Source organism: Gadus macrocephalus, chromosome 15, assembly GCF_031168955.1.
Source record: "Gadus macrocephalus chromosome 15, ASM3116895v1".
NCBI lineage: Eukaryota > Metazoa > Chordata > Actinopteri > Gadiformes > Gadidae > Gadus > Gadus macrocephalus.
Window position 1 is genome coordinate 4,611,754 of NC_082396.1, and position 14,479 is coordinate 4,626,232.

General features: G+C 44.8%; 2 protein-coding genes across 2 annotated transcripts in view; both read right to left on the reverse strand.

Annotated features, from left to right (window-relative positions):
* sptlc3 (serine palmitoyltransferase, long chain base subunit 3) overlaps positions 1-14,479 on the reverse strand; it is a 290,563-nt gene that overhangs the window by 211,114 nt on the left and 64,970 nt on the right. The window lies entirely within an intron of this gene.
* Positions 3,106-11,399, reverse strand: macrod2 (mono-ADP ribosylhydrolase 2). The gene is made up of 3 exons (XM_060073448.1): positions 11,163-11,399; positions 7,937-8,038; positions 3,106-3,917 (listed from the first exon to the last, which is right to left on the reverse strand). The coding sequence occupies exons 1-3, from the start codon at positions 11,335-11,337 to the stop codon at positions 3,637-3,639; spliced, it is 558 nt and encodes a 185-aa protein (XP_059929431.1). The 5' UTR covers positions 11,338-11,399; the 3' UTR covers positions 3,106-3,636.

Consider the following 14,479-nt stretch of genomic DNA (forward strand, 5'->3'; position numbering starts at 1 on the left):
GCTCAGGAGTCATCGGTTGTTTAATAACCGCGGTGATAATTAGCAAGATTAAAAAGTCTTCCATGCATCTCCTCTATCCCGCGTCTTTTACGGCCTGTCGACGGAAGAGAACGCATGCGCTGTTCTTGTTGCGTATCGTCTTCCTTCACCAAGACCGGGGACACTTGTCGCATTGAGGGACAACTGTTGCGCTTCCGTCCCTATAGAATACTACGGTAATTAGTATGTTTTAGAACATTAATGATATCTGATATTTTCACCAAACTCACAGTGAGCCAGAACGGGCCGGATTTGCAATCAGCGAAACCGTCCCCCTGTCCAGTAGGTCTCCTTGAACTCCTACCATCTCCAATCTGTTGTGAGCTCAGCAAACCAACATCCACGCAGAACGCAGTGTCTCAAGGACTTCACTGCAGAGCTGCTCTCAGAGCAAACTAAGCTGAGGAGGACACAAGGCCGTTTGGAAGGACTGCTCCAGCTCCCTGAACGCATTGATCCGTAGTCAACGCACACACCTACGCACACTCCTGATGAACCCTGTGTGTAAAGAGGAGATCGCTCCCTCTCTCTCCCTCTGTCCTTTCTCACGGGTCATGCCAGCGGTGACGCTAGTAGCCGCAGTTGATGAAGAAGCTGTATTGGTTTGGGGGGGGGGGGTGTTCAGAGATCAGCATGCCGGGCCACCAACCCCCTGAGGTCCACATACCCAGGTGACGCTGTGAGCGCCTCCCCCTTCTCCCCCCGTCCAAACAGAACTAAGGCAGGATTAGAAAGCCAATGAGCCCAATAATTAAACTTTAATAGGAGCCATAAAGCATCCCGACTCCCTTCTAAAAAGGTACAGGCGGCCACCGTAAAAGCAGCTTTCCACAGCGAGTCACTAAATAGTGTGTCGCTTCTTTTCTCGTTCTCTGGTTCGTGCGATTTAACTTGAGGGGGGGGGGGAATCTCTCTCTCTCTCTCTCTCTCTCTCTCTCCTCTCTCTCTATCTCTCTCTCTCTCTCCTCTCTCTCTCTCTCTCTCTCTCTCCTCTCTCTCTCTCTCTCTCTCTCTCTCTCTCTCTCTCTCTCTCTCTCTCTCTCTCTCTCTCTCTCTCTCTCTCTCTCTCTCTCAAGCCGTCTGGCTTCACGTTGTGTGATGGCAGAAGAGAGCAAAACACACGCAGCGAGAGAGGGCGAGCGGGGGGAGAGAGGGGGAGACAGGGCGAGGCCTTATCAACACCCCACAAGGGGAAACCAGTTGAAGCTCAAAAAGGATGAAAGTCTTTAAAGCCCAAGCCAATTAACAACCCTGGGTTATGTCGCGAGACCCCCGACGAAGATCTCTCAATCAGTGATTTGATTCAAAATTTGGATGCGAGTCTTTAAACAAACCCATTTTCACGCCCCAAAGTGTTTGAGACACATTCAAAGCTTTGTGCTTTTTCCTTTCTGTACACGAGAGGCCACTGGCGCAGCGTCCTAAATGAGAAGCAGCGTGATGAAATGGAAATACGGCACTGTGGGGTATAACAAAACAAAGAGCGCCAAGCGGGGGCGGGAGATGAAAGTCGAGGGAAGCTCGCCTTTAAAAAATCCACCCAAGAATCCTCTCTGCCCGCCCGGCCCCAGCGTGAGATTCTGTTTGTTTTCCTTAATTTCTTCCATCAAAGCGCGGAGTAAGTCCGACGCCTCTGGAAGGGGGGCCACTTTGGACCGCGGTGCGTCATGCCATGTTTTCAAACGCATTGATCCGACGCTGATTACATTTGTTTTGTAAAAAACTTTTTTTATATCTATATATATATATATATATATATATATATATATATATATATATATATATATATATATATATATATATAATTAGATAACTGTAATCATCGGTTTCCAATGGGACTCAAAAAGTACTCAGTGTTTTACAAAACACTAAACTAAATAGTTGTTAAACTCGCCTGCACAGCTGCTACTACCGCTTTGTTCTAACGAGGTCTTATTGGATGTCGATGAGCGCTGACATGATGCTGGCGTTGTTTAGGGAGAGCTGGGCTGGTCGAGTCGGTGAGTGAAAGTGCAGATAAGGTTCACGGCTATCCCCTTATCGCACCGACCACCTGTACTCAAGACAATCGCAACGACAGCAGGAGCAAAGAAAAGCCAAAAGGCGTGGGTGACATTCTGGTAGACTCAGCAATTTCTCCAGCTTCCTCAAACCCCCCCCCCCCCCCCCCCCCCACCAGCACGTCCTCCCTGGCCGGCACCAGCCCCCACCTCCCTGGCCCGACACCACCCACCAGCCCTACCCTCCCCCCCCCCCGACGCTGCCCTTGATAATGGGCTCAACTCAGTGCATTGGACCCCGGCCATGACGCAGCCCATTCAGAGGGCTGGCTGTCTGTCAGCGGCTGCTGCTGGTGCACTGGGAGGGCTGCGGGTGTTCTCCGCTCCGTCAGACGAGCATTACGGAGCGTCTGAACGGAGCTCAGCCATGCGCCCCGATGTTCCCTCTGTGGGTCTCCGCGAACAACAAACATCAAAACTAAAAAGCAGGGGGCGGTTTGTGCTCGGGCAGATCGTTCAGCCGCACGCCCACGTTGATATCCACAGGATGAATTGGGGAAGTGTGTAATTGTGTGGGTCGTTCAGAAGGTGGAGTACGAGTGCAAGGGCCTGATGACCGCCATCACAATTGTCATGGATACTCCCTCAAATGAAATGCACACTATGATCCAAAAACAATGGTTTCAAATGTGTTTTTTTCCCCCTCAATGATACTACTTCTACAAGTCCGCTATTGCTGCAGAAATAAGCCACATTCAAAAGATTATTATCATGTGTTTGTGAAGGCATTGCCAGGTAGCCTACTATGCCAACCGCAACTATGACTGCAGAAAGAACTGTTATTTAAAGTAGGTTACTTTTGTCTGCACGACCATCTGGGTTGCAGCAATATTCTGCATCTTTAGCATTCCGCATCTTGTCTGGGAATGAGGTTGAAAATACACCCATCGTGTTTTATTATAGTGTTATGCCATGACACAGCATCATTGCTAAGTATGCACAGCTGCCAACATTCAATCCCCCCCCCCGCCCTTTGTAGCTTTATCTCTTTTGCTTCAATCAGCAATGCATCCTCTCTTGTTCATTCATTCACAAAGCGGTATATTAATTCCCAGAAGCCTATTAGGAAAGAACAGACATGAAGCAGCAGAATATGACGATATCAGAGCGGGAGCATTGTCTGAATCTAGCCTCCATCAGACTCTACGGCTCAGAAATAGTTCCAGACAGCAGCGACGGCTGCAGGGTAAGACCATGTATCAGCACATTTCCCAATCGGTGCAGATTATATGGAGCCAGACGTAAATTACACCGCATTCAGACAAATCTACCGAAAAGGAGATAATGAAAATCATCTTTTCATGCGTTCCTTGCTGCTTCTGCGTCATCCAGAAATGATTGCTCCTCCAGTTTTATTTCACGGATCATCCCTTTTTCTTCTGAAGGACAACTGTTGAATTAAAAGATTCCTGCCTTTCACAATGTTTTCAACTCATGGTTCATCCAAAATGGTTCAGATTTGATTAAATGTTGTAATCATCTCATGTTACTAGAATATGGCACGCGTGTTACAGCGATTGAAACAGTCACCGTGTTACTAAAACCCATCCGATGGAAAATTCTCCCGACACCAGCATGCACTTCCGGGGTTACGACACAAGAGGGCAGCAAAGGACAACCTAATGACTGCATAGCGACCGGAAGACTGCAAGTTCAGATCCGAGCGGCAGTTCCGAAAGGGGAGGAGAGAGAGTCGGTTCCTACCAGCATTGACGATGGCATCCACCTCCAGGACGGTGATGTCCCCTTTGTGGAGGGAAACTTTGTCGCTCGTGCTGCTGCCACCTGTTGGCTCGCTTTCTTCCACTTTGGCATTCTCTGTAAAGCAATAAGAGCAGGTGTTAAATTTACATTTATGGCATTTAGCAGACACTTTTATCCAAAGCTACTTACAATGGTTTATACACACATTCACAGACAGACGGTGGAGTCAACCATGCAAGCTACAGCCGGCTAGTCGGGAGCAGTTCCGGTGAGGTCGGTGCATGGTCAGGGGATTGAACTAGCAACCTTCCAGCTAAAAGTCAAACCGCTCTACCTCCTGAGCTTGATATTAAATCCAGCAACAAGACAACAAAAATTTAAATATATTTTAAATAGTTATATAGTTTAATATGTTTTTTGTTCAAACCTGTTAATATAAATAGATTACAGGTTTGTAATTTTGGCCAAATCTCTACATATTTTTAAGGATAAACAACAATGAATACATTCATTTTCATAACGATGGAGACCTCGAAAGACCCTTTATAAAGATGCGTCATCGTGGATAAACACAGGTGTCGCTCATTACACTAATTATGAGTCTGCTACCTTCATGCACCATGGCCAGGGTGGAAGACTTAACTATTGAATATAACTCACAACAATCAAGGATCTCTTTCACAGAGTTGTCAAGGCAGGCTAAACTCGGGTGTAGCCTCAACATTAAAAGGCTCCGACAAGAAAATTCTGCGATTCTTTCCAAGTGTGGATTGCAGGGCCATTTATACATCTAATAAGCATTAAAAAGTTTGTTTGCAAAACAAGCCACACTTTTCCCATCATGTTTTCTTCTTACAAATGCAAACACTTTTCTATTTCTTTTCCACTTTTCAATTTTCTGTGTGCTGGCTGATACCAGTTTCAATTATGGCAAGATTGAAAAGGGATTCGAGAGGGAGATTGCTGAACTCCCGGATGACCGATGAACCAACCAATCAGAACGCAGGAAAACCTTTTCTACACCAAGTAGGAAGAAACTTTAATATTAATACACCAATCCATCTTACATACATGCAGCGTGATGATAAGACAAATAATATTAGCAGAACCAAACCGCAGGTTCTCAAAGAGGGTAGGAAGGCAGGGGCTAAAGGGGTCAACATGTGACCTTTTGTCTATACCCGTCCCGTATCCCAGTACAAAGGGGTGTCTTACCCGTCTTTAGTGTTATGAGCGACACCAAAAGTCGTCCTACGAGGACGACTCTATGAAAAAGGTTTAGTTGAAAATCTTCAGCGGAATGGAATAAGCCCAGAATGGAAAGAAAATCAATATTTGAGATGTCATTGAATGAATCCAATTTTGCTTTTATCAAATGTAGAGTTCTATAACCTCCGGTGCTTCTATAACCTTTTGTTTAACCCTTAAAATAAACCAGTTCTTCGATTTCCATAGAGGTACAACTCTGTGACTCATCAAACACATGGACCACCATCTCTTCTTTGAAATCAAACCACATGCGTCATGTCTATAACTGCTCACACGAAAGCGTGTTCAGTCGTCTTGAGTGGCATTTCTGTCAGAACATGACCCACTTTTTGGAAGTATGGATGAATACAATTTCACAAGTGTTAACCACAACCTTTCAATAACCTCATAGTCGTTATTCCGAACGATGTTGTGCTTCTGGTTGTATGGCCTGATCATAGTCTTAAACTGGTTGGGGTTGATGCCATCTTGCGGGCGGGGCCTTCTGAGACTGGAGGAAGAAGGGTTTGGTGGTGAAGCTTTATTCGTTCCTGTAGTGCATCTGTAAATATACAGTTCACGAGAATCCAAAGTATTGCAGCTTTGATTGGGATTCAATGTGGATTAAATAACTAGTAACACTTTACAATGGGGGAACAATAATGAAGAATTATTATATAGCATCAGCCTAGGGGTTAGGGTTAGACTAGGGTTAGTAGGTTAAACTAAACCCTAACCCGTTTAAATAATGTATCCAGTAATACCTTAGCTAGCATGAACACTGTTTCCTTAGTTAACAAGATACAAATTAGGAAATTATTCATAGTTAATTAGTGACTTGTTAATTAATATTAGTTAATAGTAAGGTAGTGCTTATTACTGCATCAACCAATGTTAAATAATGGTTTCTGAATGCAACCTGTGTTAATTTTTTTTGAATGTTAGCAAATACCTTCATTAACATAAATGTGTTTTATATTTTTAATGCGACTTTTATCAATGCCAAGGGTCTTTGATTATCTTGACAATCATTGATATAGTAGTGGCTTGTGAGGCCTGCTGAAAGCACACAGCTTGAATCTCTCAGAGCCGTTCAAGTTCATGGACATCTACACATACAAATTAAACAGCCCAAGGCCTTGATGTACAACAGGTGGCGTGGGTGAAACGAGCACAGTTAATATGTGTCAATAAAAATATTACAATTTGTAAATATAATAAAGTGGTCCATCTTTACTTTGTGTAGCAGACTTGAGATAGTGCCGTTTTTTTATTGCCCGTGTGCACGGAGAGTCAAATGATGTAAACTCTAGTAAATGATGTCACACAATGAAACTATTTCTATGCGGAGAGACAGGTTGGCGTGGTGGGAGACGATACGCGCGATTGCAGTATGGGGTATAAAAATGAAAATGCTTCATGGGATTTTCTCAAACCAAGTTTTTTTTAATCCAGCAAACACAAAGATCAGAGAGTCCTGTGGGTTGGGCAGAGGAATGGATCCGTACATAAAACAGAATTGCGTGAAGAAATAACAAATAAACACACAAAAATATTGCATCCTCCAATCAAAAGGTCGGACGGAGGACAACAAAACCAGAGGAAAAAATGAGTGCCTGGGATGTGATGCGGTAGTAGTTCTTCTTTAAGGTGGATGTCTAGACGAGAAGCCCAGATGATTGCACAACACACTTTCATCATCTTTCGTCAAGCTGACCTTCCCAGCCCGGCCAAATCTAGCAGTGTCAACACAAGGACTAGTTTTGCCTGTGTAGTTTTGTCTACCTGTCGCTTCAGTGCTTTGCGCAGACAGTGAAGGAACTGTTCGTCCTTTTACCTCTCGGAGTACATCTTATCTCCAGTTGCGGTACCATTTATAACAACAATATATCAAAAGGCCCCTGGCCCTTAATGATGGCGCTTTGAGGGAAAGGAGCACTCCTGACATGTGCATCAGCAGCATGGGTAGTCAGCTCTGTGATGATTTACTGCTCAGTGATGGTTTGCAGTCGTGGTGTGGTGGTCAGGGCCGCAACGGCGGTTTGAATCCCTTGTCAACAGTCTACTTGTAGACTGTCTATCCCCGAGCAGCTCATTGATGACATGAATGAAAAACTCGCTGTATGACTCTTTGGATAGCAGTACTTGGATAACAGGCATTGAATGTACGCACTGGCACTTAATGTTCGCACTTATTGTCTGTTGCACGTCCTGGTACTTAATAAATAGTACCTAGCATTGTGTAGCGTCTAATCATAGATATCTTATTGTGTACGGGGAATGGTTTAACCTAGCAATTGTAAATGCTTAGCACTTGTTTTTATGGAAATCTTTACTGTACCAAGAGCAATATATTGTTTATCTTTATTCTAACAAATGTACTTATGCTTTTATCCAAAGCGTCTGCTAAATGCCCTAAATGCCTTAAATTAAATCATTACCTGATAAGATACGAAGCAGTACAACTCATTTTAAGATGCTTTGGAGAAAAGCCTGTTCTAAATGACTGAATAGGAATAAAGAATAAAATAGTATAGAAAACTGTGGCTGTCTATTGGCCTGCAGATTTTTACAGCATTAATGTCAGATTTTTTTACCTTGATTTTATTATGGAATCAATGTGCGATGGTTAGCATAGAGTTTATGGAGAGCATAACAGTGACTCCCCAGACAAGTACTATTCTTCATCACAAAGAGCTACATGGCTGTTGTTTAAATGTGTGTTCAAACAAAATGCTCTAAGGCAAAATTGGTATAACAACCAGATTTTGGAAACTGATATCGGTGAAAGTGGTTTTAGTGGAGCAAACGAAAAGACTGTTATGATGGTGTGATCACGCAAAACGGCAAAACGGCAAAGCTCTTTAAGACCGGCCCTGGTTTACCTTTACACTCCTGTCTCCAGGTGATGACCTCGCCCAGCGTTGTGTACTCCTGTCGACGATACTCCTTGCGTCTCTCCTCCAGGTTCAGACTCAACAGTCTCTCTGAAAAGCAGAAGAGCATTGGAATGGCTTAATGACGCGTTTGAAAGCGCAAGGGGGGTAAATAGAAGGAGAGGAAGGACACCGGGCAAGCGACAAAATCGACAGAACAAATGGTCAACTTGAATGATTATTCCAACAACCTTCATAACAGCAGTCAACCATCAATGAACAAAACAAAACAGCAACATAAACAAAAGTGTCCCTCGTCTTTAAAAGAAAAAGTGGGGGGGACTCCAGACTGTAGTAACTGCGTCGTGGCCTTTTGTCAGCGACGAGACTCCGAGTTCAAACAGATGTTCCCGTCTCCAGAGGCCTAGGGTTAAGCCGGGCCTCCCCCTCCTAGCCCTGGCCCAGCCTCCCTACCCTCACCTCAGCCCACCTCATGTACCCGCTCCCCCTGGCCCAGCTTGCTTCCCGCCCGACCTCCGTGCTCAGCGTTTGTCCTGTACCGCTGTTCTTGTGCCCCGGCTCTCACCTCCGCCATTCCCCCATGGTTCTGCAGACCATAATACACTCCCAGCGAATAACCACCGCTACTCTCCATTGTTTAGCCAAGCAGAGGTTGAGCCAAGAGTAATTGCCCCACAGGGGATATACATAACGTAAAGTAATATCATCCGATTGATTGCAAGCATATCTCGGCCTACATCGTACGTGTGTGTGTGCCTGTGTGTGTGTGTGTGTGTGCCTGTGTGTGTGTGTGTGTGTGCCTGTGCTTTTGTGTGAGTGTGCCTTTGCCTGAGTGTGCGTTTATGTGTCGGAGAGTATTTGTGTGCCCGTGTATGTGTAAGCGTGTGCGTGCATCCCTGCGTGTGCATGTGTGCGTCTGTGGGAGTGAGCGTGTGGTTGAGTGTGAGTGTGTGTGTCTGTGTGTGTGTGTGTGTGTGCATGTCTCTACGTTTGCTTGTGTATGCCTGTGCGTACGTTGGTGTGCCTGTGTGTGCACATGTGTGCGTTTACGTGCACGTGTGTGAGTGTTTGTGTGTGTGTAAGGGCGGGCAGGTAGCCAGCTGTGGCTCTTCCCAGGTGGGTATCCACTGGGGCTCTCCTGTGGTCCGGGCAGAGCTTGGCCGGGCTGACCTGCCGCTCGGTCCCCACTGCCACCCTCGGTGCCTCAGCCTGCCAACGTTTAGTCACACAGCCCTGGGCTGGTCATACTGTTCTGGGGAGGTTGGTCAATTAAAATACACACACTCATACGCACACGCACACGCACACGCACAAACACAAGCTGAATGGATCTGCCAAGTAAGGCCTGCAAGTAAAAATAGACTTTATACAACACTTTAGAGATTTGTTTTAAAATACACAAGAGCAAACAGGGTGGGATGATTTCATCATGGTATAATCCTCCTTGCCAACCTTTCATAAGTGTTTCGGAGAGTTCTAAATAACCCAACCAAAATCATACACTCTCAACAACTATATCCTGGGACGAAGAGCTAAGGTAAAACTTGTACGTTAAGACCACCTTCAGAGCGGTCATCCACTCGCTCTGGTCATGTGCGATGTTCTCCCAGTGAAGTCTCCCAGGTAAGCTTGTGGCTCAGGGGGGACCATGAGAGAGGCATTATTTACATTGCTGGTGGTGGTGGTGGTGGTGGTGGTGGTGGTGGTGGTGGTGGTGGTGGGGTGCCTTACTACACCTTTTGTAGTATTTCCTCCATCACTTCCTCTCTTGGAATTTCCCTTCTAAAGCTGCTTTAAATATATTGTAGACCGATGCCCATGACTTTATAGAGGATGTCTTTGCCATCACACACAACCCCGCACACACACCTTGACACCCCACTCGCACATACACAGTTAGTTTATAGAATACGGTTGGCTTTTAATTCTCCCACCTCTAATCCATAAAAGTAAAAAGTTTAAATAATGCTTTGGACAATAGACAACTAAAGATATTGCGGTAATAGTAATGCACTACTCTTAATGCACTACTTGTAACAACGGTACTTGGAAAACGCTTTCGCCTTTTGTTCACTATATTCTTTGATTCCTGGCTTTTTTCTTTAAATCAAATGTGGGCCAATAGTGTAGGAACTTCCCTGAAAGTGCAAAGCACAAGGTCAGCTATTACTTTGTGCGAGTTAACATGAAACAAAACATGTTCACTGGGAGCATAATAGAAGGAACTTGTTGCTTTGAATGGGCCATGGGTGAAGGGCCACATCTCCTACTGTGTGATGTTCGTAGATGCACAGTTGTTCTATCTGAACTGCACCTTGACGTTGACTATCAAGCAATATATTGCAGAAACATTTAGCATTAAACTCAAGTCTGATAAAATATCAACGTGCCTTGTTTACAATAAGCAAATTAAGTTTGCAATATCGCTCTCAGTATTTGTAAGTAACCCACTGCGGTGACATGTTAAAATACATGTCCTGTCATTTAAACATTAGCCCTATGCCGGTATGTTAATTGCACCCCCATCCTTACTTGGATAACTGTCGGCGTGCGGTACATGTACTTGTGACGTGAAAAAGAATTTCCCCTTGAGGACAATAAAGTGCATAGTGCGGCTACGTTGCATAGATGTTGATACATTCTAACAGGTAATAAAGGACGCATAAAAACACATGCAACGCCAGGAGATGTAGTGTGAGCCTGCTGACAAGGCAAGGAAGCTCTATTTGAATATATTGTGGCATGGAATGACAGACCTGGCTGTCTGAACGGGGCAAGGCGCACAGAGGCGCACTACAGCTGCACCGCATGACCGAATGGGATGACCAGCCAGACACCATGAGCGGCAGCCTCACTGACCGACACCCGAGCGGCAGTGACGGATGGTCAGCGTTGTTTGAGTGTGTGTGTGTGTGTGTGTGTGTGTGTGTGTGTGTGTGTGTGTGTGTGTGTGTGTGTGTGTGTGTGTGTGTGTGTGTGTATGTGTGATCCACGCCGTCTGTGGACTTCGTGGATCACACATACACACAACACTTGACCATCCCTGACCGACAGTGATGCTCAAGCGTTGTGCGTGCGTGCATGTGTGCGTGTGTTTGTGTGTATTTATGTGTGATGCACGCCGTCTGCCATACAGACCCTTACAGCAATCCAGAACATAGTACACCCCCACCACCACCCCTCCGCCGCCCACCCCATCCAAAACAAGGCTTACCTTTTTCAATCTTCCAGTCCGTTTTCTCTTTGTCCATTCTACCGGAATGGTTGGACTTCGAATGGCTGTTTTTGGAGTGTGGCAAACCCAGGCTCACAGCGAATGGGGTCCGGACACTGGAATAGAAAGAGACGAGCCCGTGGACGGTTGTTTCTACCTGTGAAGCTGTCAACATTCAGTGTGTGTTACCTCCAGCAGGAACGTGCAACCGACCGTGATAGCAGCGTAAATGATGTGTACGGATCCCGGCGAGCTGATTGGCGGCGGGGAACCCGGAAGCGAGAATTTGATAGGCGGAGGCGCGGAGCAGTCAAACAGGACGAACTGTGGTGGGGTTTGATGAGCGCCAGCGTCGCGCTCACGGTGCGCGGTGCGGGCCGGTGCTTCAGCAGTTCGTCTCCGGGTGTACTGTGCGTGTGCTGTGAGTGGCGGCCGGTGGTGGGTGGCAAACGTGCACTAGAGCTGCTTTATTATGATCATTTATTTATATGTCTTGCGAGTACATATAAAATTGACTTGGTGTCTGGTGCGTTGCTTGTCGCGTCCTTTCACGTGCGTTCGTTGGTTTCGTTTTCCAACGAAACAACTGAACGCCACGTGTGAGGACGAGGGGGACAGAAAGCAAGATGCTGTTGAGATAAACGTTCATGTCACGTTTTCAAATGAGTCCCAACACAAATAGGCTTATAGTCAACACATTAGGGAATACATATAAACTAAACTAACTCAACACTGATGTTGGGTAAATTAAATGTTGAGTGGATATATTTCATTTGGTGATATATTTTGGAGAACATTTCATTTTATTTAATTAACAGCGGTATTACGGCTAGGCTTTCTGTGTTGTGGAGCGGTCAAAATCAGGTCAGGAAGACAAGCTGTTTGGTTCCAAAGATCCCAATCTGTCATCCAGTAGGCGAGCTTTGGCCGCTCCGAATTCTGCTGATATCACCACAGACATTCCCTATTATTGTTATTATACACATATATTGGTCTTTAATCAATATCAACACATGGTGCTGTTTCATTAAATAATTTAGGCCTATGTGGGATTGTCACGTCAATGCAAGAGACGTTTGGTCAGTAATACAATGAAAAACATGCATTATATATATGTTAATTGTCTATATATATATATTGATTAAACAGTTGGTCGGCAATTTATGATGAGATACCCTAGCCTAGGCTACAAGAGTTTTGAAAGAAGCGCGTTGTTATTTCACATGTACTTGGAAAATGAAACCACTAGATGTCATTGTTGCACAGTGCTGTAGGCCTACTGCGTCAAATGAATTCCACTTTGGCACCTTTCATACACGACTGAAATCTGATGGCAATCAAGGAGCAGACCGAAAAGATAGAGGTTAAAATGACATATCTATCCCCTGTTGATTTGTTCTGTTTGTTGATGAATCAATGTTAGGACTACTGGGATTTTTTAATGCATCTTCATTAATACTGGAGACCTACTTTGTTATCTTGCTGTTTACCCAAATAACCTAAGATGGAAGTGGTGGAAATCTTTGTTTAGAATAAAAAAGGACATGGTCTCTAAAAATGTCTATTAGTGTAAAAGTGCGTAGGCTCAAGTTATCGTCATGGTTACAAGATTATGATTATGCCCAAAGTCCCCAGCAGCAGCAGCAGCAGCATCTAGGCATCAAGGCATCAAGGCAGTGCACCAAATGATTCTCTGTTCAACCAAGTCATGTATTTGTTTTCTTACTTACAATCCTAGCAACATAATTACAGTAAGCACAGTAATGCGCCGAGGGGCCCCACAATTGGTATCGCTGATGAAAAGTCTTCCCAGAGGTTTGGAGACATCACAATTATTGTATCCTTATGTCAACATCTGTAAGCCCTGTGATGGTTTGGGCTTTAGCTCTTAATAGCCACTGTGGCTATTCGTTGAGTTAATTGCCCTGAGGGGACGTCATTATCATGTCTGTAATATTCCTCAATCAACGCCTTTACTGTTCAGCTCTTTTTCAGGGAATCCATTCTGAATAGCATACCACAGGAGAACTTGAATTATTATCGTTAGCTGCAAAAAAACATAAAAATGTCTCGAAGCAATCAAGTCTTTAAAGAAAAGAAAAACAGTAATGAAAGCCCCTTTGTCAGTTTGATGGATTAGGAACAAAAGCCTGAAAACGTTCTGCAGAATACAAATGAAAACGTCCCAACCGGATACATCAATTAAATCGCCCCAAACTGCATGGACACTAATGTTTATTACACATGAATGTAAAATTATGTGAGTGGAAAATGTGGTCGGGGATGGCACCTCCGTCTCACTCTGCTCAGTCAGGCCTCCAACTGGTATTGGGATGCATAACATTTGCAGCTCATATGGATATTCTGGTGGTTGTAGATGTGGTTTTCCTTTCAACCTTTTCAGTCAAACACTTGCCTGTCTAGATCGTCTATTGTCTGCCATCAAACGGTGCAGCAGTGCTCATCTGTTCCCCAGCTGCAGGCAGTGTCTCGCCACTCTGATAGAGGGGGAATGCAACCAGAGCCAAGCGTTTCATGAGGCTCGCTGGTTGGAAGCCCTGTTGTTTATTTCAAAGACTTCATTTATTATTTATTTATTTAAAACTTGGTTTCCCCGAAAGGTTTCCTTCTGTGTTGATCGTGTTACGATTTGAAGTACATCATGTAGCATAAAACGCATCGCTCATCTCAATTCTGATTAGATGATTTAACGCCGAGGTATATATATAATAGGAGAATGTTCCCCTATTCCATGGTTACAGCGGTGCTGTGAAGTGTGGTTCTTTAAAAGGAAAACACCACTCAAAACATACATTTATATGCAAATAGCATTTTCCCCCCGTTGACCCAATAATGTGTGGTAATCACCCACAGCACTGCTAAACGGCCTCCCACTTGGCCGGCTCTCTGCTGCTCGCTGCAGGCCAGAGCGCATCACTGACTGTCAAATAAACGCACACGGCTTCTTGCAAAGCGGGTGCCCCTGATGTGCGGGAGAGAACTCGCCAGGGGTGGTTTATTAAGCAATATTCCAAAGCAAAACAAGCAGTATATTGCAGAGGTTTGATTTTTTTGTTTATTGTGTTTGAGCAAAGCCTTGCCTTGTCTTTTACAACAGCAGAGCGTGTGTGTGCATGAGCTTTTCTTTGCTTGAGCCCAGCAGGATTGATGTGCCCATGACTGGTTGAGACCAAGAACAACTGAGACCACGTTGTACAGGCTTCTTTTTGTGTAAACACATCGGGTAATTTTCCTGTCCCGTCATCATCGAAAGATGAAATTCTCACCTGTTAGTAATTTCTAGGCCTACCTCTCAG

What these genes read in the sequence shown, in the direction of transcription:
- macrod2 (XM_060073448.1), bottom strand. Translation starts at nt 11,337, where the DNA reads ATGTTGACAGCTTCACAGGTAGAAACAACCGTCCACGGGCTCGTCTCT. An exon ending in GGACTGGAAGATTGAAAAAG is followed by an intron (nt 8,039 to 11,162) that starts GTAAGCCTTGTT and finishes TCTGCTTTTCAG; the next exon opens with AGAGACTGTTGAGTCTGAAC. An exon ending in CTGGAGACAGGAGTGTAAAG is followed by an intron (nt 3,918 to 7,936) that starts GTAAACCAGGGC and finishes ATTGCTTTACAG; the next exon opens with AGAATGCCAAAGTGGAAGAA.